This window comes from Pan troglodytes, chromosome 18, assembly GCF_028858775.2.
Source record: "Pan troglodytes isolate AG18354 chromosome 18, NHGRI_mPanTro3-v2.0_pri, whole genome shotgun sequence".
NCBI lineage: Eukaryota > Metazoa > Chordata > Mammalia > Primates > Hominidae > Pan > Pan troglodytes.
In genome coordinates, this window is record NC_072416.2 from 82129280 (window position 1) to 82153403 (window position 24124).

Below are 24124 nucleotides of genomic sequence, written 5' to 3' on the forward strand. Positions count from 1 at the left end.
CTGCCCCAAGGCCTTTGCACAGAGAGTCCCCAGCCCAGGACAGTTTCCCGCCTTTCTTTAACTCCTTCCTTGGGATGTCTCGGCATAAGAATCACTTCCTCTAGGAAGCCTCTTCTGACACAAACCCCTCCACTGCCATCACAGCAAACACTCCTTTCATGGTCTAAGGTGCTACCTTTTCATAGCAGTTCAGTTTTTTTTTCTTTTTTCTTTCTTTTTTTCTTTTTTTTGAGACAGAGTCTCATTTTGTCACCCAGGCTGGAGTGCTGTGGCGCTTGGTTCACTACAACCTCTGCTTCTGGGTTGAAATGATTCTCCTGTCTCAGCCTCCCAAGTAGCTGGGATTACAGGTGACTGCCACCTCGCCCAGCTAGTTATTGTATTTTTAATAGAGACGGGGTTTCACCATGTTGGCCAGGCTGGTCTTGAACTCCTGACCTCAAGTGATCCGCCCTCTTTGGCTCCCCAAAGTGTTGGTATTACAGGCATGAGCCACCACACCCTTCCAGCAGTTCAGTTTTAATTGTTCATTTGTTTGTGGAATCATTTCAGTGTTTGGCTCTGCCCACTTGGATGTAAGCTCCAGGAGCTCCGGGAGACCAAGTACACCATCTGTTTTGCCCATTGCTGGAACTCAGTGGTTGGGCACCTGCCTGGCACCTAGTGGGTTCTCCTTAATTCATCTTTTAAATGGATGGGTGGATGGATGGATGGGAGGATGGGTGGGTGGGTGGACGGATGGATAGATGAGAGGATGGTTGGATGGATGGGAGGATGGTGGGTGGGTGGATGGATGGATGAATGGGAGGGAGGGGGGTGGGTGGATGGATGGATGGGAGGAAGGGAGGATAGATGGATGGATGGAAGGATGGTGGGTGGATGGATGGGAGGGTGTGTAGGTGGGTGGATGGATGGATGGATGAGAGGGTGGGGGGGTGGATAGATGGATAGATGGGAGGGTGGGTGGGTGGATGGACAGACGGATGGGCGGGCAGGCAGATGGATGGATGGATGGATGGATGGATGGATGGATGGATGGATGGACGGATGGATGGGAGGGTGGATGGATGGATGGATGGAGGGTGGATGGATGGATGCCAGGGAGGGAGGATGAGTGGGTGGGTGAATGGATGGATGGATGGATGGATGGACGGACAGGTGGGGGGGTGGATAGATGGATGGGTGGATGGAGTGTGAAGGCAAGATGTTCTGGGGTGAAGACTGGTTCTGGGCGTTTTGTAACCAAGGGGGCGGCCTGAGGGGGCGTGCACGCCCGCGGGAGTTAAGGGTGGGCGCCCGTGGGTGTGACGGGGCCGCGGTGCGTGGGCGCCGCTCCCCGGGGCTGGAGCCGGCAGAGGGCGCTCCGGGCTCGCTGGACACCCGCGCTTCGGCCCCTGCTGAGCGCCGCGAGTGGGAGGGGGGACTTTAGAAGCGGGGAGAGCAGGAGACTTTTGGGGAGCAGACCCCAGGGGCGCCGCCCCGCCCCCAGGCCCCACATACCCCTCCCCTCCGGGTAGCCCCCTCTGTGGCTGCGCCCGCGCCCCTCGCCCCGGCGGGCAGTCCTCAGGCCCCGCGCCCGGCCGGCAGGGGTGGGGGCGGCGGGGAGCGGGCACGTGGCTCGGGGTCCGGCCGGCCCGCCCCCCGGCGCCGGCCAGTCCCCGCGGTGTCCGCGGCCGCGGGGGCAGCGGGAGAGAGGGCGGCGCGGCGCGGGCAGCGCGGGGAGGGGGTCGCGCGGGGGCGGGCCGCAGCTGGGCGGGGGTCGGCGGGCTTCCGGGCGGCGGCGGCGGGCGCGGCGCGATGTGCGAGCGGGCGGCGCGCCTGTGCAGGGCCGGCGCGCACAGGCTGCTCCGGGAGCCGCCGCAGCAGGGCCGGGCGCTGGGCGGGCTGCTGCGCTGGGTGGGCGCCAGGATGGGCGAGCCCCGGGAGCCGCTGGCCCCCGCCGCCCCCGCGGACCCCGGCCCAGCCTCGCCGCGCGGGGGCACCGCCGTCATCCTGGACGTGAGTACGCGCCGGCCGGGACCCCCGCCGTGGCCTCCGCTGGGACCCGGAGCCCCCTCCGCCCCTCGGGCGGACCCCGACGCCGCGACCCGCGAGGCCCTCCCTACCCGGGCAGGAGACCCCCGGCCCCTCCGCGTGCCAGAGCGGGAGCCCCCAGCCCCGCCACGTCCAAGCCGGTCTCCAGCCCAGTCCTCTCCCTGCACCGGGAGACCCCCCTCCTCCGCCCCTCCACCGGCGCTTCTCGGAGTCCCTGCCTGCCCACAGTGGGGACCCGTGAGCCCCCGGACCCGGCCACTGTCCCTCTAGTTTTGTCCAAGCCAAACCCCCACCCTTTACCCCGCGGGACCGGAGCCCCTCGCCGCGTCCAGCCGCCTCCTCTCCATCCCGGATCCTGTCCGGAGCGATACTTTTCTGAGACCCCTCACAACCCGTACCTCTAGCCCACCTCTCTTCGCCCGAGACCCTGAGCCCCCGTTCATCTCACGCCCAAAGACCCTTTGCCCCAGCTACTGCCACTTTAAAAGTGAAGCCCCCTCCCCACCATCTGTCTTCTCGTCTCCTTTCCATTGAGCCAGAGCCATCGCCCATCAGCCCTGAGCTGGGACCCCTCCGGTCTTCCCCACCCCGCCCTCTTCCATTCCAAGTCCTCTCTTCCCTTCCCCACACCCCTCTCCCCTACCGAGAGCTGGGTCCTCTTCATGGACCAGACTCACCCCTCACCCCTCCTAACTCCCCTGGGACCCAAATCACCCATCTCTGGGAAGCCCACCTCCCCCTCCCACCCGCCCCACCCGGGAGGGAGGAATCTTCAGGGGGCGGCTCGGAGGACGAGGACTTCTCCCAGCAGGGAGTGCTAGGAGGAGGTGGAGGAGGCTTCTGGGGGTGTTGACTGCGTGTTTCAGCGACGGTCCTGCTGGGGTGGGGCTGGGGGCTGCCTCTGCCTGTGTGGTGGATTTCTGGGAGAGTGGTGGGTGTGTGTGAATGTGCACACGCGTGTATCGCGGATCCCTGTGAGTCGGGGGATTCCCTCCCTTCCTCTCTCCTCTTCCCTGCTCCTGGAACCCTTGGCGGGGTCTGGACTGGGAGGGCCGGACAGAGCAGGGGGAGCTCTAGAGTGCCACACTCGCAGGCACACATTCACACACTCACGCACTCGCTTACGCACGCACACACAGCCAGAGACACACCCATGCAGCCACACCATCCCCTCCTCAGGACCCCCGCAGAGCTCCCACTGAAAGTCCTGGGCAGAGCCCTGCAGCCCCAAGCTGCCCTGCACGGAAGCCCTGCCCAGTCAGGGTGGGGGCTCTGAGATTCCATCTCCTCACCTGCCAAAAGGAGTGATGAGCGGGGGGTGGGGCGGGAGGTGCTCGTGCAGACTCCTGGAGCTGGCTGACATTACCAGGTGTCAGCCCTGCCACGTCACTCATGTGTTCAGCATTCCTGCCCAGAGCCGGCACCTGCCTGGTGCCTGGCCTCAAGGGGGATCTGGGACACCCAGATAGGGACCCCAGTTTTGAGGAGCCTTGCCCAGTCAGGAACGGGGCTGCGGGGTGCCCAGGCTGGATCTTTGAGGAGGGCTTGGGGGTCTGAGGTGCAGCCAGGAGGAGGGGTGATGTTTGAGGGGCCCTCCCTTTCTCGTTGCCTGGAGGGATGGGGGGGCGAGGGCATCTGTCCTTTACCCCAAGGCGAGGACAGAGGGTGGAAGGCTCAGAGTGAGTATTACCTCCTCCTCCTCCATGGCTGACCTGGCCCCAGCAGCCCTCCCTGGTGTCGGGAAATGTGTACATGTTGCTGCCTCTCCCTGGGTCTCAGCACCCTCCTTGTTAAAACAAGCCACTGAGATTGGGGTGGGGGCCACCACAGACGCTGGGATCCTTCTCAGGCTTTAAAGTGCTGGTGGGCCGGGCGCCGTGGCTCACGCCTGTAATCCCAGCACTTTGGGAGGCCGAGGTGGGTGGATCACCTGAGGTCAGGGGTTCGAGACCAGCTTGACCAACAAGGTGAAACCTCGTCTCTACTAAAAAATACAAAAATTAGCCAGTTGTGGTGGCGGGCGCCTGTAGTCCCAGCTACTCGGGAGGCTGAGACAGGAGAATTGCTTGAACCTGGGAGGCAGAAGTTGCAGTGAGCCAAGATCGCGCCACTGCACCTCAGCCTGGGTGACAGAGCGAGAACCCATCTCAAAAAAAAACAAAATAGTGCTGGTGAATCAGTCCCCGTGGGAACTGGTTATAGTGAACGGTCTGACTCCACTACAGTGCAGAGTAGGTGGGACATCCTGCATTGCAAACAAGCTCCTGCAGGACCCAAACAGCTCCTGTGAACAGCAAGGTCTTAGCGCACAGGTGTCAATATTGGGCCTGGGAGGCTTTTAAAATGGTGAAATCAGAGTGGGCCTCACAACAGCTGATTCAGTCACCCTGGGGTGTGGCCTGGGCTGAGGAGGTTTTGAAAGCTCTCCAGGCGACGGTGTTGGCAGGGGCGGAAAGCTGCCTTCGAGCCTCAGCCTGGCAAGCAGCACCTGCCAGCCAGACCTTGAGGAAAGAGGAGCAGCTCTGTCCCACGGATTCAGATGTCACTGGAAAGGCAGAACGAGGAGGCACCTGGTCTTGTAGGTTCAGGCCAGCCTTGGAGCTGCCCTCCTCCCATCCCTGCCTAATGCAGCCGGAACTTCGTCTGCGGCTGCTTTTCTGAACTCTTGGCATCCTGTTTCTCCTCCTGCACCCCAAAATTAACGCAGTCCTGCCCGTGGCTGGCATTGTCACCAGGCCTTGCAAACACCTCCGTCGGACTTAGCCCAGCCTCCCTGGAAACACACCAGGGGTTTTGGAAGGACTGCAGTGGTAAAGGTTGTGGCGCTCCCTGGGACACTGATTGGGAGTGTGGTTGTGTGCAGCTGAGCGTTTGGCGGTGGGTGAAGCCGCGTGGACTGATGACTGTGGACCTACACCTGCAGGGATAGCCGTGGGCCTGCGTGTGTGTGTCAGCGTGGCTGGGAGCAGGCTGGTGGTACTGGCAGCCGCTTCCGCGTGGGCGAGGGGAGGGCCTCTGTCTGCAACATCCCTCATCAGTTCCCCCTGGATCCCAGCCCGGGGAGGGGGAGAGGGAAGGGGGGCTCAGCTTCCCAGGACCCTAAGCTGCTCCTGGGAGAAGAGAAGGATCCCAGTATGTGGTCAGAGGCTGCAGGAAGCGCTTGCCTCTCCCTGGCCCAGGGCTGACTCAGCCTCTCTTTTCTGCAGATTTTCCGCCGTGCGGACAAAAATGGTGAGTTTCCCTTCCAGGCTGACCGCCGCCCCGCTCCTTCTGTCCTCGTGCTTCATGGGGAAGGGATCAGGGATAGGAGACAAGCGCAACCTTGAGCCTAAAGGTTCGGAGTGCAGGGGTCTGAAGTTAGAAGGCCAAATCCTGCTGCTGCTCTGTGCCTTGACCTCCCTGTCTGTAAAATGGGAATCCTAGTAGGGCCTACTTAGTAGGGACACCTCCACTCAAGGGCTCAGTGAGTCATGTCTGTGATGCCAAGAACAATGACTGGCCGTGGTAAGGGCTGGGTGTACTTTAGGCCTTTTCCTAGCTGGGCTGGACCAGAGGAGCCCAGGCTGGGGCCCAGAAACCCTCCTTTGAAGAAAGCCCCCAGCCGCACGCTAGGCCCTTTACAAGCCTTGGTGCAACTCTTTGTCATAGCAACCTGAGCAGTCAGTGCTCTTGCCTCTGTTGACACCATAGCAGCCCAGAGAGGTTAAGCAATTTGCCCCAGGGTTGCCCAGCTGCATGAAAGAAGCGGAGGCTCTCCTGAAGACCGGGGCCCTTTTCCCTTTCTCAGCCTCTTCAAAAATGTGAGCAGCGCCTTGTGGCCACGGAATTCATAGCGCCCCACTTCTCCCGACTCCTTGGAGGGGCTCCACTTGCAGAAGGAGCCCAGGCCTTGAGAGAATAAGCACGTTTAGGAGGCCCAGCTGAGCCTCGGCTGACAAAAAGCACCTTCTTAAAAATACCAGAATCATTATTACAGTTGCCACGCAACTCACTGTGGACTTGAACCAAGACAGATTCCCTCTCTGGGCCTTGGTTTTCCCGTGGGTAAAGTGGGGGCAATAACACTTGCCCTGCCTCCTTCCCTGGGTTTTGGGGAAAAGCCAGAGAGGCGGTGTGGGTGACAAATGTTTTTAAAGAGAATCGCGTGCTCCCGGTATGTTCATTCATTGAGAAAATCCACATCAAGTACCAAGCCTGTGGCAGGGGAAGAGCAGGTAACAGAGACCCTGTGACCTGCCCCAGGGCCCTTGGTCCCCAACGCCTCTGGCCCCGGTTCCTCTCCTGCACAAGCTGGAGTTGAGGGTGGCAGCTCTGGCCTGGGTCTCCAGCACCCGCCTCATCCCTGGGAGTTCCTGTTGACGGCTCCCACCCAGGGCGGTTGCAGGGTGGAGTTGGAGGCCTTGGGCATGGTGGGAGGGCAGGTGCACAGGCCTGGGCTGGAATCAGTTCCGACGAGTCTCCCACCCTGGCCTCCTGCATCCCTGGGGGGTGACAGTGACCACTCCCCGGCCTCTGGGGAAGAAGGACCATCAGCAGTGATTCCATACGGAGCAGAGGAGGAATAAGAGGGACGTAGGGAGATGAAGTGGCTCTGGAAAAACAGCCGTAGCATCATGGCCTGAAAAGCCTTGGAGATGAGGAGGGGAAATCGGGGCTGTCCCTGAGATGGGGTTGCTGGAGCCGTCAGCGTCATCACCTGTGTGCTGGCCTGGCTCCTCCAGCAGGTTGAGAGGTAGGAATTTGGGTTTGTCCCTTGTCCTGGGCCTGATACCCAGCACACAGTAGGTCCTCGGTAAATGTCTGTAGACTTGGTGGACGTGTTTGTTGGTGAGACCGTGGCTGTGCGTATCTCGGTGACTCAGCAGCGTGAGGCTGTTGGGAATGCGTGTGTCCAGCGTGGGCCTGTAGCCACGGCTGTGCATCCCGAGTGTGTGTGCAGTTAGTGTGCCTGTGTGGCTTCCTGAGTGTGCAGCTCTGCAGGAGCCACTGCAGTGTATACACATGGGCGGGTGGTGACTGGCCCCCTCGGGCACAGATGGGGTTCTGTCCTTGCTGCAGGCTCCCCCCATCAGAGGCCATGTGTCCACCCCCTGAGCACAGCTGTAGGACCCTCAGTTTCCTTACTGCAGCCTCCTCAAAGGCCGAGCCTGTTCCTTCTCCTTGGGGCTTACATCTTCCCAGCCACCACTATGTGACCGTTAGGGGCTGTCACCAGGGTGAATGTGGGTGTGAGATGCGGGTTCCAGCAAGAGCTTCCCAGGTCCCCCAGCCTGACTGCCTAGGCTCAAGTCCTGGCTCAGCCGCGTACCGGCTCTGGCCTCAGGCAAGTCACCAAATTCTCCAGCCTCAGTTTCCTTATCTGTAAATGGGAATAATTACAGCACCCACCTCAGAGGGCTGTCTGAGGATAGAGAGTTGCTCTCCTGGCTTCGCTCATTGAAGATATCAATAAGTCCCAGCTGCTCTGCCTCAAATGCCTCGGAAATGGGAGTCCGCAGGTGTGGCTTGTCCAGAGGGGTTTGATTCCTCTGTGCTCAGCAGGGAATTCAGTCTGGGGGAGGCTGCCAGCAGTCACTGAACGTCTGTTAGGCACCAGGACTTGAATGCGCTTTTTCCTTTAATCTTCATTGTGATCCTCCTGAGACAAGAAGTATCAACCCCCACACTCCTTCCAGATGACGAAAACAAGGCTCGGAGATGGCACGTGATATTCTTCACATGGTCGGGGGGCAGTGATGCAGGCAGGTTCTGATTCAACACAGCAGCTTAAAAGCTTGTAGGAGTGGGGATGGGACTTGGTGTGGGTATAGATAGGGGAGTGGTGTGGAAATAGAATGGCTGGGGAAAGAGGAATGAGTGTAGGGGTGAGAATAGGTGTCAAGGAGGTGTGGACACAAGAATGAGAACAGGTTTGCAGGGAGGTGTGGGTGCAGGGATGAGAACAGGTGTGCAGGGAGGTGTGGGTGCAGGGATGGGAACAGGTGTGCAGGGAGGTGTGGGTGTGGGGATGAGAGCAGGTGTGCAGGGAGGCGTGGGTGCGGGGATGGGAACAGGTGTGCAGGGAGGTGTGGGTGCAGGGATGGGAACAGGTGTGCAGGGAGGTGTGGGTGCGGGGATGAGAACAGGTGTGCAGGGAGGTGTGGGTGCAGGGATGGGAACAGGTGTGCAGGGATGAGAACAGGTGTGCAGGGAGATGTGGGTACGGGAATGTGAACAGGTGTGCAGGGAGGTGTGGGTGCAGGGATGGGAACAGGTGTGCAGGGAGGTGTGGGTGCAGGGATGGGAACAGGTGTGCAGGGATGAGAACAGGTGTGCAGGGGGTGCAGATGTGGAGGCCGATAGGCACACAAGCACACACAGGACTGCTCAACACTGATGCTAGCCCTGCCTCAGGTGTCCACAAGAAGGATGGATGGGATGCCTCAGGGGAGCGGGAGATGGGGTGCAAACTCAAAGGACCCCCCAGGCTGCTCTTAGGACTTAGAGATTACAGGAACAAAGGCTCAGGGCTGCCCTGTCAGGGTGGCTCCTGTGACAGAGACTTGTTTGGCTGAGCTGGATACCGGATGCCCAGTCCCTATGGGAAGGTTAGCATGAGGGGCCTGACTGGCAGCCTGGGACATAAACTCAGGGGGTGGCAGAGGGCTGAGTGGCAGACAGCATTTCCCTTCAGGGACATGGACGCTGACAGGCTGACAGGCTCTTGGCATTTGAAAGGTCATGGAGACAGAGAGTGAGTTCGTGCTAATTAGCAAAGACACCTGCAAACGGCCCGCTTGGGGTTTCTGGCAAAAGTGCCAGCGCGGGCCCGCTTGGCCTGTCTAATTGGACTGGGGGCCTATGTAGGGCATGTTTTTTCCTCATTAGTGAATTCATTAGGGCCGTGATCAGGCGTTCAGGATAAATGTCAGCCGAAAGCTTAGTGAGGGGGCACCTTGCTGGCCTCTGTCTGCCTGCTCTCCCTGTGTGCCGAGGGGGCACCTTGCTGGCCTCTGGCTGCCTGCTCTCCCTGTGTGCAGAGGGGGCCCAAGGTACCTGGACAGGCACGTGGGGAGATGAGCCAGCCAGAGGGAGGCTGGGATTGGGGCTCACAACCCCTGTCATGCCCATGGTGACTGCCCCTCACCCGAAGGGGGTGCCTGAGCCAGCACCCACCCCCTGCTGGGTAGGTGGCGATCTCGCCACAAGATCCTACCCCTGGATTAGGTTGAGAGCCTGGACTTGGGAGCCAGATGGCCTGGGTTCAAGCTTCAGCTGTAGGACCTAGGCAAGTACCCTAAGGGCTCTGTGCCTCAGTTTACCCCTCTAACATGGAAGTGGTAGTACTACCTGTGTCGTGAGTGTTACGAAGACTAACGGAGTGAGTCCGTGGAAGGAACTCCACGTGTGGTGTGACTCCACGCTGGGATTCCTGGGTTTTATCTTCAGGCTTGCCGAAGACACTCGGAAGGTGTCCTCTGTCACAGAACACAGAAAGCCACAACTTCGATTTCACTTATCTCGTGGCTGACTTTGTGGACTTTTCGTTGTTAGGTTTGGGGTCTTTGGTTTGTGCATGTGTGGTTGGATTGGGGTTTTTTTGGCCTTTCCTTTGAAAGACAGAAATTCTTCCCACCGTAACCTTGAAATCTGAGCTGCGATGTTGGGGGCATCTTGGGATATTGGCCCTAGCCCCCCGTGCCCACACGTTCATATTCTTTACTGGTCTTTGATACTTTATGCTCTATGGGGTTAAAGAGAAAAGTGGTGGCATGAAACCTTGGCAAGATCTGAGGACCCCCCTCTCCTGAGCTTATGCTCTCACCCTGTGTTGAGCTCCAGCAGAGCTGCCGGGAGCACAGACAGAAGCACTGGAGCCTTTAAAGTTTAAGAATGACTCATTCTCAACCCAAGTATGTCTGCCATGTCGGGTTAGGCAGGTTGTGCGCTGCACAAGGGCACCCACCCGACGAAGTGGAGGGTTTCAAATCCAGGCTGCAATCCGCTTTCAACACATGTGCACTGACACTGGTCTCATCCTCTCAGCAGAGAAAGGAGTGTCTTTTTCTAATCCATAGGAAGGTGCCATGTGGACTCTCAGGGCCCTTGTCCCAAGCACCCAGCTTTGAATGCAGATCCTCTGGAAGTAATGCCAGGGGTTTATGCAGAGAGGCTGGGGGCCAGGAACTGTCATGGGCTCCCTCTTGTCCCTGACGTCCATGCCACTCACATAGTTTCTCTTAAGGAGGAACAGATCCTTGAGGAGGGGGGAGGTGGCTGCAGGGCAGGTGGGGGATGAGCTTGCTGGCATTTGCTCAGCAGGTCTGTTCAGGTCGAAGGAGCTGAGGGTGGAAGCTTAAGGACCGCCTCCCAGAGTCCCTGATGTTCTTCTCAAGCCACCTCCCCTGGTGGCCCAATCTGATCCAAACCCACAAGACCTTCCTGGTAGGGCCAAAAGTGTCCCCACAGCAACTGCAAGTGAAGGGAAAAGGTGAGGCGATGGGTGGGACAGGTGGCATGTGTCCCACCCATCCCTCCACAGAGCCCCTCCACAGAGGGGCTGTGGAGGCCCCTCTGTGGAGCTCCACCTCAGAAGCACAGCCTCTGGCCAGCGCGTTGGCATCTCCAGGCCTGGCACCTCCTTCCCGCATGGCTTGGCATCTAGATGGCTGCATCTGTGGCCTGGGAGAGGAGGTAACAGTGAGAACCTCATGCCGGCCATTGGCAGGCATCTCATGCTGCCTCAGGGAAGGACCTGAAGTTTGCCACATAGATGGGGCGGAGAAGAAAGGGTTGTTCTGTACTCTAAGAACAGTGCTGAGAGAGTCAGGGCTTAGGGGCTGGGATTGGGGTTGGGAAGCTATGGAGTGGTGGCTCATCCAGCTGCTGGTCTTTGGATCCACTTTATACCAATGGTGTGACATGGGACACGTTGCTCACAGTGGGTTATCTTAAATAGCACCTGCCTCCAGGTGGCCATGTAAATTGAATGAGAGAAAATTCACTGGCAGGGGGCAGATACCCTATATTTGTTGAACGCATGGAAAATGTTGAGTGCATGGTGAGCCCAAGAAAGCTAGCTATTGCATTATTGTTAGTTTGAGGATTATCTGTAAACAGGCATTGGTCTGGGAATTAGCTGGATGAGGCAGTGATTCTCTGTGTACTGGAGTTTACTGGTTAGTGTGGGAATTAGCTGGGTGGGTAGGGATTATCTAAAATGGAATTTGTCTTTTAGTTTGGGGATTAGCTGGGAGGGTAGGGATTATCTGAGCTGGAGTTGATCTGTCAGTCAAGCCATTGACTGGATTTGGGGGCCATGCATGCACTAGCCCCACCAGCCTTATCTCTGCAGACACCAGCTCCTTTCCCTGCTTCCTTCCTTGCAGATGATGGGAAGCTGTCCTTGGAGGAATTCCAGCTCTTCTTTGCAGATGGCGTCCTCAATGAGAAAGAACTGGAGGATCTCTTTCACACGATTGATTCTGACAACACCAAGTGAGCTTCAGTCCTGGCTGGTAGAGCGGGGGTGTGTGTGGGCCGTGGTGGAGGCATCTTTTCATCTAATGTCCATTCCTAGTCCCCTGTAAGGGGCAGGAGAACTGAAAATCCCCAAATTTGCTAATCCAGAAGTCAGCTCTTCACTGCCTGGGGTGAATGGGGCGTGTGCAGATTCATATTGCGTTGGCTACTATCGCAAGTGTCTCTTCTGAGTGCACATGGCCAACTAAGGAGAGACTCCTGGTTTTGCACAGTGGACATGGGATTATGAAAATGGGAAGGTGGCAATGACTTCATCCTTCTGCCATCTTCAGCCAGCAGCCAGTTCTCACCCCAACCCCAATGCCTGTGTGTCCTCCCAGTCCCAACATTAACTGTGAGGTTGAACCTCATCCTAACACTGACTCCTGTGTTAAACCAAACACGAATCCTAACTCAACACTACGTCTATCATTATAGTTTATTAAACCTTTTCTCCAACCCAGTCATAACCCTGACCTGCATCTCAGAATCAGCCAAAAACTCTGTCTCCACCCATCTCTAAATCAAGTGGAAAATGCAGATTCTACTCAGACTTACCCTTGACCCTTCCCAGCCTCACCTCCAATCTTGCCCTTTTCTTGGGATTCCCCAGACAGGATGAGGTCTGAGCCCTCTCCTCAACCCCACCTTCAGGAGGGATCAGAGCCCCACCTGGTCTCCTTTCTCAGGCCTACTCGCGTGATGAGGACCCAAGCGTCTGGAGGGCTGCTTAGGGCACATTTGGTAAGCGGAGGTTCTCTGAGACTGACTAGAGATGGTCTGGACAAGGAGCTACCACCAAACCAGTGTGCAAGGGGTAGAGTACAGTGGTGGCTTGGACCAGAGGCTGCGGCTGAGAGAGTCCTGGGGGGCACTGGCTGGGGACCGGGATATGGTAAGTGGAGCAGATACCATCCTCTGGGAAAGGCCACTTTAAAGAAATGGCTTCAGGCTGCAGACGGCGGAATGGAGAACTCTCTGGGGCCAGATGGAGATTTCTGAGCTGTTACTGCAGCTTCCTGGGGTGCTTTGAAGGGGCCAGGCAGGTGCCCATTGATTTAGACCTTCTCTTTCAGGGCCTTTTGTGTTAGGGCCAGCGGGGTAGAGGAGGGGGTGGAGGCAGAGGGAAGAGGAGGCACTGGTTTGAGAGTCGAACTGTGAGAGTACGTGTGGGTGGGTGGGGGTGCAGGGAGGACTCGCGGTTATGGAAGGTCAAAGCTCTATAAAGACTTTTAGGATTAATCTCCCCAACATTACCTAAGGTGTGAGCCACGAACATTAGCCCCTTGGGATGCTAAATAGACTTTGTGCCCCAAACAGTGTACAAACCGTCAAAAAGTTTTGTGAAACATGAATTAAAGCAGAATGACAGGGTCGCTTTCTGCAGGACTTGCCAGAACTCTGAATATGAGATGGAGGTTGGAGGCACCTCCTGACAGAGCATGCAAAGCCTCCGAGTGCAGATTCACTGGGCCACAGAAGCCTTCTGTCCAGATGTGCTTTGCTGAGCTTGGGCTCCACTGAGCGTGATGAGGGACCTAGGCCCAGAAAGGGCCACCACCGTATTGGGTCCCTTGCATATTGACTTGGCAGTAGCTCCTTATCCAGACCATCTCTAGCCAGTCCCAGAGGGCCTCAGCTTATCAAATCTGCTCCTAAGCTGCAGAACCACCATAGTTCCCAGCACTGCACCCCTGATCTTGGGGCCAGTCTGTGCTCCTTCACTACCATGGGGGATAGGCTCATGCTCAGCCTGCTCCCCCAAGAAAGGACAGGACCCTTCTCCAGGCTGCAGGAATGGGGATATGGGACCCAGGGGCTGCCACCAGAACAGGAAGGGCTCTGCCACAACCCCAGGAACTCCAGGACCCAGCAGGCAGGGTCGCCTGGGGGTGGGTCACTGGGTCAGATGAGAGCTTTGTTGACAGCCCGTCACAGTAATGGGTCCCCACTCTCTGTCCCTTTACCCCTTTCCTGGCCCCCAGCTTGGCCCTCCCCTTGGTGTCATTTATTCATGATGGGGTCAGCAGACTCAGAGAAAACAGAAGAAGGGTGGGTGGTGTGGGGGGTCAGACAGACATGGGCCTTCAGGGGCGGGGGTGTCACCTACCTGCTACACCCTCTTCTGTAAGGCGGAGCTTGTGGGGCCAGCACACAGGCTGCAAAGAGCAGGCAGGATGTGTGTTTCGCAGGCTGTGCAGGGTCAGGCCTGCTAACCCCTTCTCTGTCTCTGTCTGTCTCTGCAGCCATGTGGACACCAAGGAGCTGTGTGGTAGGTGCCTGGCTATGCTGGGACCAAGATGGGGATGCTGGGATGGGGTTGGATGAGAAGGGCCTGAGGCAGGGGAGGCTGGAGGTAGCGCAGATGGGAGGTGCAGGAGTGCTGAGTGGGAGGGGCAGGACCTGTGACCCCTGACCTTTGCCTTTCCTTCCCCAGATTACTTTGTGGACCACATGGGTGACTATGAGGACGTCCTGGCCTCCCTGGAGACCTTGAATCACTCTGTCCTGAAGGCCATGGGTTATACCAAGAAGGTCAGTGGGTGTAGGTGGCTCCCGGGGTCCAGGGGTCCAGGGCTCCAGTGCTGCTTCAGTTCCACCCTTGCCTAAGGATGCCTGGATTTTTGAAGACAGGCCGCCAGGGAGGCCTATCTCAGGGGTCCAGGTCTCCAGTGCTGCTTCAGTTCCACCCTTGCCTAAGGATGCCTGGATTTTTGAAGACAGGCCGCCAGGGAGGCCTATCTCAGGGGTGGGCTTTGCCTGGGCCTCTTTGAAGCAGCTGAGATAAACTGGGAAGGGAATAGAATGGTTTGGTGAATGGCTCTGGTTGGGAGCAGGAGGCATTTTCCCAGAATCAGGCCTGATCCTGGGCTGGAGTCTTAGAAAGGGTGTCCGCAATCACCCTGTACCCTTAAGGGGTCCCCAGACAGGTGTCGTACCCTTCAGGGTGGGCTTACAAGACTGGAAGAGGGGGCGGGGTGGGGCGTGGTGGGGGGTGGTGGTTCATGCATCTGAACCCGGTCCCCTATCAGGTTCTCAATGCTCAGCACCTGGTTTAATCCTCACAGCAACCCTATGGGTGGTTGCTGTCACCTCCACTATCTCACAGCTGTGGAAACAGAGGCTCACAAAGGTGAACTCAACAGAGTCATAGCCAGACAGCCATAGCTGCTGGCTGGGATGAGTGGGGAAACTGAGTCAGGGACCTGGTAAGAGGCATGGGAGTGTAGCATGAGACTCCAGGCACACCCAGGAGGCAACTGGAGAGTCAGTCATCCAGGAGCAGAGAGCAGCCATAGGGCACACTGGTCCAGGCCCACGGTGAGGGAACTGGGAGCATGCAAGGGTGAGGGACCCACAGGTGCTCGAGGCAGCAGCCACCAGCACCCTGAGCTTTGGGAGTCCAGAAAAGCCCAGCCTTGTCTGCCGGTTGAGGCCGGGGAACTTAGCTGATAAAGCCAGCCAGACCTGGCTGAAGGATCTGAGCTGGTTATTTCCCTTTCTGAGCCTCAGTTTTTCCTTCTGTGAAATGGAGACATCCACCTTATGAATTACAAAGTCCTTCAGAGATTGAGCCAAGTAAGGCCTCTGAGCTATTGAGCATGCAGGACCAAGCACGGAGCAAAGGCACTTGCTGGTTTGTATCAATACGCTCCTACTGTACGCTCAGCCAGATATTAAAACCCATTCTGTGCAATTTTCCCATGCTTCTCAGTTAGTGACTGCCATGTATTAGATAGTCTCTGTTTTGCCATATATCTAAAAATAGTTGGGCCTCATTCTGGGCCTCCATGATTCCACATTTCCATTTCTGTCCCAGTATCATGCTGTTTTGAGTCTTGCTGTTTTAGAGTATATTTTAATACCGTGTAAGACCTGCTCCCTTCAAGTATTAATCTTTGTAGAATATCGTTTGATATCCCAAAGTATCAAGGTATAGGCAGTGGATTAGAAGGTAGCATGGAAAGATCCCAGGCTTCCGAGTCACCCAGACAAGGGTGGCAACGCCAGCTCTGCTCCAAACAGGCTGTGTGAGGTCACCATATGCTCACAGATGACCCCGGGAAATGGAAACCACCTCCTTGAGCCTCGGTTTTCTCACCTTAGAAGGGGCCCACGTCCTAGCCATGCTGTGAGGCATTCATAACATCCATGGTTGCGTCTTGGTCTTTAGTCAGACTTTGCAGGAACATAAGAGAGTTCTCCATCAGTGTCTACTGATACAAGTTAGACTGGTTTTAGAGATCTTGCTCTTGGAAGTCATATGCGTATGATGTCAGGGGTGGTCTTTGGTGGTTTTTTTTGGCAGTCGTGGTGATGATAGGTTGTTGCATTGGTGATTGGCGTTTCTTTTTTTTTGTTTTCTTTTTCCTTTTTTTTTTTTTTTTTTTTTTTTTGAGACAGAGTCTCACTCTGTTGTCCAGGCTGGAGTGCAGTGATACAATGTCGGCTCACTGCAACCTCTGCCTCCTGGGTTTGAGTGATTCTCCTGCCTCAGCCTCCCAAGTAGCTGGGACTACAGGCGCCCACCACCACTCCTGGGTAATTTTTGTAGTTTTAGTAGAGACGGGGTTTCACCATGTTGGCCAGGCTGGTCTCAAACTCCTGACCTCAGGTGATCCGCCCACCTCGGCCTCCCAAAGTGCTGGGATTACAGGTGTGATGTGATTGGCATTTCTTTTGCTTGCGTATTTCCTAACTGGTTTTTGTTTGTAGAAATGCAGCTTGTCGGTTGTTGTTTTGAATGCTTTTCTTGTATGTGCTGTTTGCTTTCGTCAAGCCGCGGCATCAGTTATTAAGAGTGCCGTTGTCTCCTCATTCTAACACGTGCCCCTCTTGCTTCCCTGTCTATCCTGTGGCATTTCTCTCATGTTCTAAAACATCGTGGTGGGGCACGGCCAGGCATGCTTGTTTGGCTCCTGATGTTCAAGTGCATCTCTAGTACTTCTCTGCTGATTATCATATTAATACCAGCTCTTATTTTAGAATCCTCGTCAGCATGTTGGAGAAATATTTTTGCATTCCCTTTTTTCCATTTTGTCTTAGGAGGGTGGTGGTGAATTTTTTCAAATGCCTTTTGGTATTTTTAAATGATCATATGATTTTTTTTCCCCTAAGCTATTGATGGGGTGGATGCTATTTTTAGATTGTCTCAAATTGAACAATCCTTCGCTCCCTGTGATAAACCCTAATTGGTATATTATTCTTTTATCACATTACTGAGTCCTTGTCATGAGCCAAGAATTTCATCTCTGTCTCCATTGGGAATGGAGATCGGATGATAGCTTGGGAATGATTTTGTGAGGTGGTTTTGAATGTGTTCTGTGTATGAATCAGCTTCTCTAACATAGAATCATTTTTCTACATAAAAATAGAATTTATCCATAACTCTTGGGTCTCAGTGTTAAACAGGGGAGAGGATTATTTTCATAGTTATTTTAAGGTCATCCCTACTTTTAGTCAACTTTTTCACTTGTCCTTTGTAAAAAAAAAAAATATATATATATATATATATATATAGATATAGATATAGATTTTTTTTTTTTGACAGAGTCTCGCTCTGTCATCCAGGCTGGAGTGCAGTGGCACAGTCCCAGCTCACTGCAAGCTCCGCCTCCCGGGTTCATGCCATTCTCCTGCTTCAGCCTCCCAAGTAGCTGGGACTACAGGCGCCCGCTACTATGCCTGGCTAATTTTTTGTATTTTTAGTAGAGACGGGGTTTCATCGTGTTAGCCAGGATGGTCTCGATCTCCTGACCTCGTCATCTGTCCGCCTCGGCCTCCCAAAGTGCTGGGATTACAGGCGTGAGCCACCGCGCCCGGCGGAATATTTTTAAACAAAACTGCCCTAGGCATAGTCGCTTTTACAATCAGTCATGCATGGAATGTTTTATGATTATTTTTAAAAATCTAAAACATTGTTTGACACAAGCAGGCACTTAATGCAGATTAAGTTCAATAAAAGATCTGCTGCCGCTCACGGTGGCTCACGCCTGTAATTCCAGCACTTTGGGAGGCCGAGGCGGGAGGATTGCTTGAGCCCAGAAGTTCAAGACCACCCTGGGCAACATAGTGGGACCCCGTTTCTACCAAAAACAAAACAAAACAAAATTAGCCGAGCATGGTGGGATGTGTCTGTAGTTCCCACCTTCTTGGGAGGCTGAGGTGAGAGGATCTCTGGAGCCTGGGAAGTCGAGGCTGCAGTGAGGCACAGCATGCCGCTGCACCCCAGCCTGGGCGACAAGAGAAACCCTGTTTCTCAAAAATAAAAAAATAAAATGTGCTGCTATAGCTCACATCTTAAGTTTCTCCTATTTTTCTACATTTTAAAACCTTCTATTTGACAGTTTTGCCTGTTTTAATTAGCTGTTTCAAATAACAAGCTCCTGGCACATTTATTTAAATTTCATGACATGTTTTCTCATTTATTTATAGCTCCTATCATTATTATTTCCTCCCTCTTATAACTTTAGGTTTGTTGTTTTTGCTGTTCTTTTTCATATGTGAAATGGAATGCTTTTTTTGATAATGTTGACATTTTTAAAACTTACTTTTGATGGGGACTGGGTGCAGTGGCTCACGCCTGTTATCCGAGTACTTTGGGAGGCTGGGGCGGGCAGATCACCTGAGGTCAGGAGTTTGAGACCAGCGTGGCCAACATGGTGAAACCCTGTCTGTACTAAAAATACAAAAATTAGCTGAGCGTGGTGGCAGGCGCCTGTAATCCCAGCTACTTGGGAGGCTGAGGCAGGAGAATCACTTGAACCCAGGAGGTGGAGGTTGCAGTGAGTAGAGACTGCGCCATTGCACTCCAGCCTGGACAACAAGAGCAAATCTCTGTCTCAAAAAAAAAAAAAAGTTACTGCTGGGTGCGGTGGCTCACACCTGTAATCCCAGCACTTTGGGAGGCCGAGGCAGGTAGATCACAAGGTCAGGAATTCAAGACTAAGCCTGGCCAACATGATGAAACCCCGTCTCTACTAAAAATACAAAAATTAGCTGGGCGTGGTGGCAGTTGTGTGTAATCCCAGCTACTTGGGAGACTGAGGCAGGAGAATCACTTGAACCCGGGAGGTGGAGGTTGCAGTGAGCCGATACTGCCCTACTGCACTCCAGCCTGGGCAACAAGAGTGAGTCTCCATCTCAGAAAAAAAAAAAAATTACTGTTGATGTTCCCATAGCAATCACAGATATTAATGTGTAGTATTTTCACCCTATTGTTTGAGCAGCCTGTTATGTTCTCATTTATTTTTCAGTTCATTGTATTAAGATAAAATTGAATGACCAGAAAGGTTTCTACTCTATTTTTTTAATGTACTGAGATTTTTTCCATTACATTTGTGTTTGTTTTTATAACTACATCATGAATGCTTAAGACGATGTGGATTGTGCTTGCAGAATTAGCAGATCTGAAAACAGCTATCCTTTCTTCGTTATGAAATATGTGTTGCCAAGAGGCACTTTTTTAAAGGTAAAATTATGTCTCTTCTGCAGGTATTCAAATACACACATCAAATATTTTTTCTTGTTTCTTTTTTTCTTTTTTGATATGGAGTTTCTCTCTCGTTGCCCAGGCCAGAGTACAATGGAGTGATCTCAGCTCAGTGCAACCTCTGCTTCCTGGGTTAAAGCAATTCTTCCACCTCAGCCTCCCGAGTAGCTGGGATTATAGGCATGCACCACCACGCCCGGCTAATTTTTGTGTTTTTAGTAGAGACGGGTTTTCACCCTGTTGGCCAGGCTGGTCTTGAACTCCTGACGTCAGGTGTTCCACCCGCCTCGGTCTCCCAAAGTGCTGGGATTACAGGCATGAGCCACTTCGCCCAGCCCAAAGATTTTCTTTAACTCAATATGAGAATCAGTAAGATGTTGGAACTGGCTCAAAGGAGAATTGAAAGCACTTGTGCACTAATACATAGGTAAATAGCAATTCCGAAATCAGCTGGTGAATAAATGCATGAATGGTCACTATCCCAGGGCAACAACCAATTGCCCTGTGGAGAGTGCCAGACAAACTTCCTGTGCATTTCTGTGGAAGCGATAAAGACGGGGTCTTGTTGTGTTGCACAGGCTGGAGTACAGTGGCACAGTCATTACTCAATGCAGCCTCAACCTCCCAGACCCAAGTGATCTTCCCACTTTAGCCTTCCAAGTAGCTGGGAGCACAGGTGGGTGCCACCACTCCCGGCTAATTTTTTTTTTTTTTTTTTTTGGTAGAGACAGGGTTTCTCTATTTTGCTTAGACTAGTCTCAAACTCCTGGGCTCAAGCAATCATCTCCCACCTTGGCCTGTCAAAGTGCTGGGATTACAGGCATAAGCCACCATGCCCAGCCAGAAGAGAACTCATTGAATTATTATAAATGGTCTATATCCACAGAGTTTTAAAAGTTGCTCTAGGGAGGGTAGGAGTGGGGTTAGGGTTGAAACATTACCTCGTAGGTACAGTGTTCAATATGTGGGTGACGGGTACACCAGAAACTCAACCCCCACCATGACATACCTGTGTAACAAACAGGCACAAGTACCATCTGAATCTGAAATAAAAATAATAAAACATAAAACCCAACTTTCTGTCCTCGGCTTCCCTCCTTTAACAAGTTCTCAAATCCATCTTTCAAATAAATAAATGTTGGAAAACAAAACAAAGTAGCTCCTGAATAAGGAAAGACTTAGATAAACTAGAAAAAATAGTAAACTTGGAAAAACAAGAAACCCAAGAGTCATTTTTGCCAATTTCAGAGACTTTCACTATTCTTTCTAACAGTGCCCTTTGCGTCCTTATTTATTATTATCTAATGTATCTGTTCTGTGAGACAGTGGTTATCTAATTTCTCATACTAAATTGTGTTTTGTCATTAAATCTTTGTGTTTCTAATGGTTTTCCTTTCTAATTTTTAGCCATGTTGTTTGACGCATATAGACTTTTGTTACAGTACTTCTGTTATATAATGGTACGTAGTTGATATGCAAAATTTAGGGAGTAAAGTATAAAGAAAATTCAAATCGCTTCTAATTCCCACTATCCCTAGCCACTGGTAACATTTTAGCCTTTTTTTATGTGTATTTCTTAAATTTATAATCTGGGTACAAAAATCTATTTCCTGCTCTTTTACCTAATTTTTTAACATTTTCCCTATGTTACTACAACTGTTCAAAAGCATCATTTAAAATATTTTAGTGTACTTATTTTTCCTCTTTTGTTAGGTATATTAGATTATTTCCAAGTGTTTGCTATTATGAGTATTAAATAGTTAATACCTTGTGGCAAACATAGTTGTCCATATTTTGCACTATTTCTTGAGGATAATTTATCAGAGTTGGGGAATTACTGGGTTAAAGAATCTGAGCAGTTTACGTCCCGTGACATATAGCAAAATGGCTATATAAGATGGCTGTAGGCATCGAAGTCCCCATAGCTATATTCTGTGTCAGTACATGAAGATTTAATAATGGCACGTCTTTGTTATAACTTTATGCCTTTTATCGTTATATTCCTACCTTTCTTGGGCAATACTTTCTCATTTAAATTCTAACTTGATAGTGATATTGCACCTTATGCTGTTCAATCACAGTTGGTTACTGAATCTTTACACAGGCTTTTCTTCGTAAGTTCTTTGTGCTGCTTTGGTTTAGGTGCGCTTCTGATGGACCTTGTTTAATCAGATCTAGGACTTTGTCTTTATACAAGGGAATTCGGGCCACCTTTTTTATTATGATTGCTTTATTCGGTCTGACTGTTGTGTTTTATTCTTCCCTTTTTTTATGCTTTCTTCATCTCTTTTACATTTTACCTTTTGGTGGTCTGCCCTGTTTATATCATGGATTATGATTTGGAATGTACAATTCCTAGTTTTCACTTCATCAGTTACTTTAAAAAATACATTATTATTAAGATTCTTAATCCTATTTTTATACTTAGCTAATTAACACTTTCTCTTCCCTTTGGGAATAAAAATAATTTTTAAGATTTTAGGCTTTTTTTTCCCTATGTTTATTGACTAAATCCAATATAGTTGAAATTAAACCATTAGTGGTTAATGTTTTTATTTCCTAACCTCTGTAACCTGAATGTTTAATTTGAGTGATCGCTGTTACTTCTTGTCATAACTTCCCCATATGAAGAACTCTCTCTAATTCAAGCCCAAGTGACTTAGGACAAATTCTTAAGCATTGTTTTCAGAAAAGGTGCTCATCTGGTAAAATTTCAGAAATTTGCAGGTTTCTGGAGATCTCCCAGTTGTTCTACAAATGAGTAACTTGTCCACTGGATGCAAAATTTCTCCACCTGAGCCTTTCCCTGTGGAGTCTGTGGAGCTGGTCTCTTGTCTGAGGCAAGCTCAGTCCCCCCACCATTATGTAATATATCCATGTAACAAATAGGCACGTGTACGCCTGTGTCACATCTGGGATTGTATCTTTACATGGGGGAATGTAGGCTGCTTTTCAATTGTGGAGGAGAAATCAGGAAAAGCTTCATTTTTTACTCCCCGGAAAATAACTTGTCTTCTTTGGAATTCAGCTAACCAGTAACACTTATTGATCCCTGACCACATCTTCAGTCACCGGTCCGGGTGCTTTTTAACACACTTCAGCCCATTTTTCTGCTGATCACTTCTAGCAGCCTTTTGCTTTGTGTTTAAATATTTTACCACGTTATGTCTTCATGTCCGTTTTTGGCCATTCGCGTGTCTGGAGTCTGCTGATCACTGGATCATGTGTGGTTTTGGTCATTGCCATTTATTCAGCTGCGGGAACCTGCCAAGCTGTAAGAAGCTGACATAGTTTTGGCCATGTACTCTGTCAGGGTCTGTCCCCAGCAGACGCTGGTCTGGCTGTCGGCTTGGTGGCGTGGGTCGCCCACCTTCACCACGCCTTAGCTGTCTTCTCATGTGCCCCTCCTCCTCTTCTGTTTCTCAGTCTGTCTGTCAGCCGCGTTTCCCATTGTGCAATTATCGCTAATTAATTCCCAGTCAGAGTGATGGATGGTTTAATTTGCTTTCCTTGAGAGCCCTGTTTTTCCTTGCCTTGCCAGGGACTGGGCAGAATTCCAAGGTGCCTGGGGCAGGTGGCTTGGGAAGGCGGGGTCTTGGCAGAGGAGGCCAGGAGAGCACGGCAGGGTTTGGGAGACCCAGGATCCCCCAACACAGCATCATTTTCATCATCCCGTCCTTGAGCGACGTGGGTAAGCAGAGCTTTCTCCCTTCTGCTGTAAAGTCTTTGCAGCCCAAAGCATCTCCACTGGATCCAAAAGCCTTGAGAAATGTCCTTGCAGAATCTCAGGACAGAGGTGGAAATTCTGTTCCACACCACAGAGCAAAACTTGGAGAAAACTCTCTTTTTCGTCTTTTCCCCAGAGTTCCGCCAAGACTCCCTCTCTGATTCCCCCCAGGCTCCTCTCTGGCCGCCTCCTTTTGATTACTAAGCCCCGGGCACTTTCCTCCCTTCAGCTGCTTTGGATTCCGTTTTGTCATTTTCCTTAGTAACAGCCTGGTGATCCAGGAGCCCTAGGAATCCTCCTTGCAGGAGGAAGGAGGGAGGGAAGGTCCTGGATTCTTCTTGTCTGATCATTATCCTTGTCACAGCAACAACAAAACCACCAGTCACTATCACTGCCACCATCACCGTCATCTGTATTGTAGCACCTATTGTTGATTGAGTGTTTGCTGTGTGGCAGGCCCTGTGCAGAGCACTGTATACGCATGTTGCCGTTTAATCTTCACTACAACCTTGTAAGATAGATACTTCAGTGACCCCATTATACTCTGGGAGGTCACAGAGCTAGTAAGTGGTGAAGCCAGGGTTCAAATTTGGTCTCTAAACCTCTAGCCTCTGCGTTGGAAATGCTACAGCCTCTAAGACTGGACCCCAGGAGGCCGTGGGGTCCTCCCTTCCCTTTGCAAAGCAAATTCACCAGTACCAGCTTTCCCCCGACTCCCGTGCTAGACCCCACCTCCAACTTCCCTCCCACCCCTTTCCCCTCAGTGCCTCTTCTCTTCCCTCCACAGGTATATGAGGGTGGGAGCAATGTGGACCAGTTTGTGACCCGCTTCCTCCTGAAGGAGACGGCCAATCAGATCCAGTCGCTGCTGAGCTCAGTGGAGAGTGCAGTGGAGGCCATCGAGGAACAGACCAGCCAGCTCCGGTGAGTCTCTGAGACCCTGCAGGGTCCCATGGGGGTATGCCGTGCACGCGCACGTGCCCACCTGCTGCTTGGTGGGGATGTCTGTGTACCTAAGAGCTGGGTGACCTTGGGCAAGTTGCCACAGCTCTCTGTGCCTTTGGTGCTCCATTATGTAATATAGGCACAATTATATACCTAAAATCTCAGCAATTGCAAGGATTGAATGAGATAGTAAATGCTCAGGAGAATGCCTGGTGTACGTATTTATTAATACAGTGAAGACACCATTTCCCAGACTCTAATTTGTTTTGCCGCATCCACATACTAATCGTTTATGCGAACTATTCTGTTGTTTGGCCCAAGTTTTATTTATTTATTTATTTTTTTGTTTTAGACAAAAAGTCTCGCTCTGTCACCCAGGAGTGCAGTGGCGTGATTTTGGCTCACTAGAACCTCTCCCTCCCTGG

At 52.4% G+C, this 24124-nt stretch overlaps 1 protein-coding gene across 4 annotated transcripts in view; it reads left to right on the forward strand.

The window, feature by feature from the left end:
• Positions 1-1393: 1393 nt before the first annotated feature.
• NECAB2 (N-terminal EF-hand calcium binding protein 2) overlaps positions 1394-24124 on the forward strand; it is a 34472-nt gene continuing 11741 nt past the window's right edge. The window contains exons 1-6 of one of the 4 annotated variants that reach the window (XM_001150555.5): positions 1394-1998; positions 5241-5265; positions 11403-11511; positions 13782-13807; positions 13973-14070; positions 23542-23678. In XM_001150555.5, the coding sequence (XP_001150555.1) occupies positions 1798-1998; positions 5241-5265; positions 11403-11511; positions 13782-13807; positions 13973-14070; positions 23542-23678 (596 nt within the window). In that variant the 5' untranslated portion in view covers positions 1394-1797. The remainder of the gene's footprint in view (positions 1999-5240; positions 5266-11402; positions 11512-13781; positions 13808-13972; positions 14071-23541; positions 23679-24124) is intronic. The other 3 variants (XM_016930262.3, XM_016930261.3, XM_024349975.2) reach the window with 3 other exon arrangements.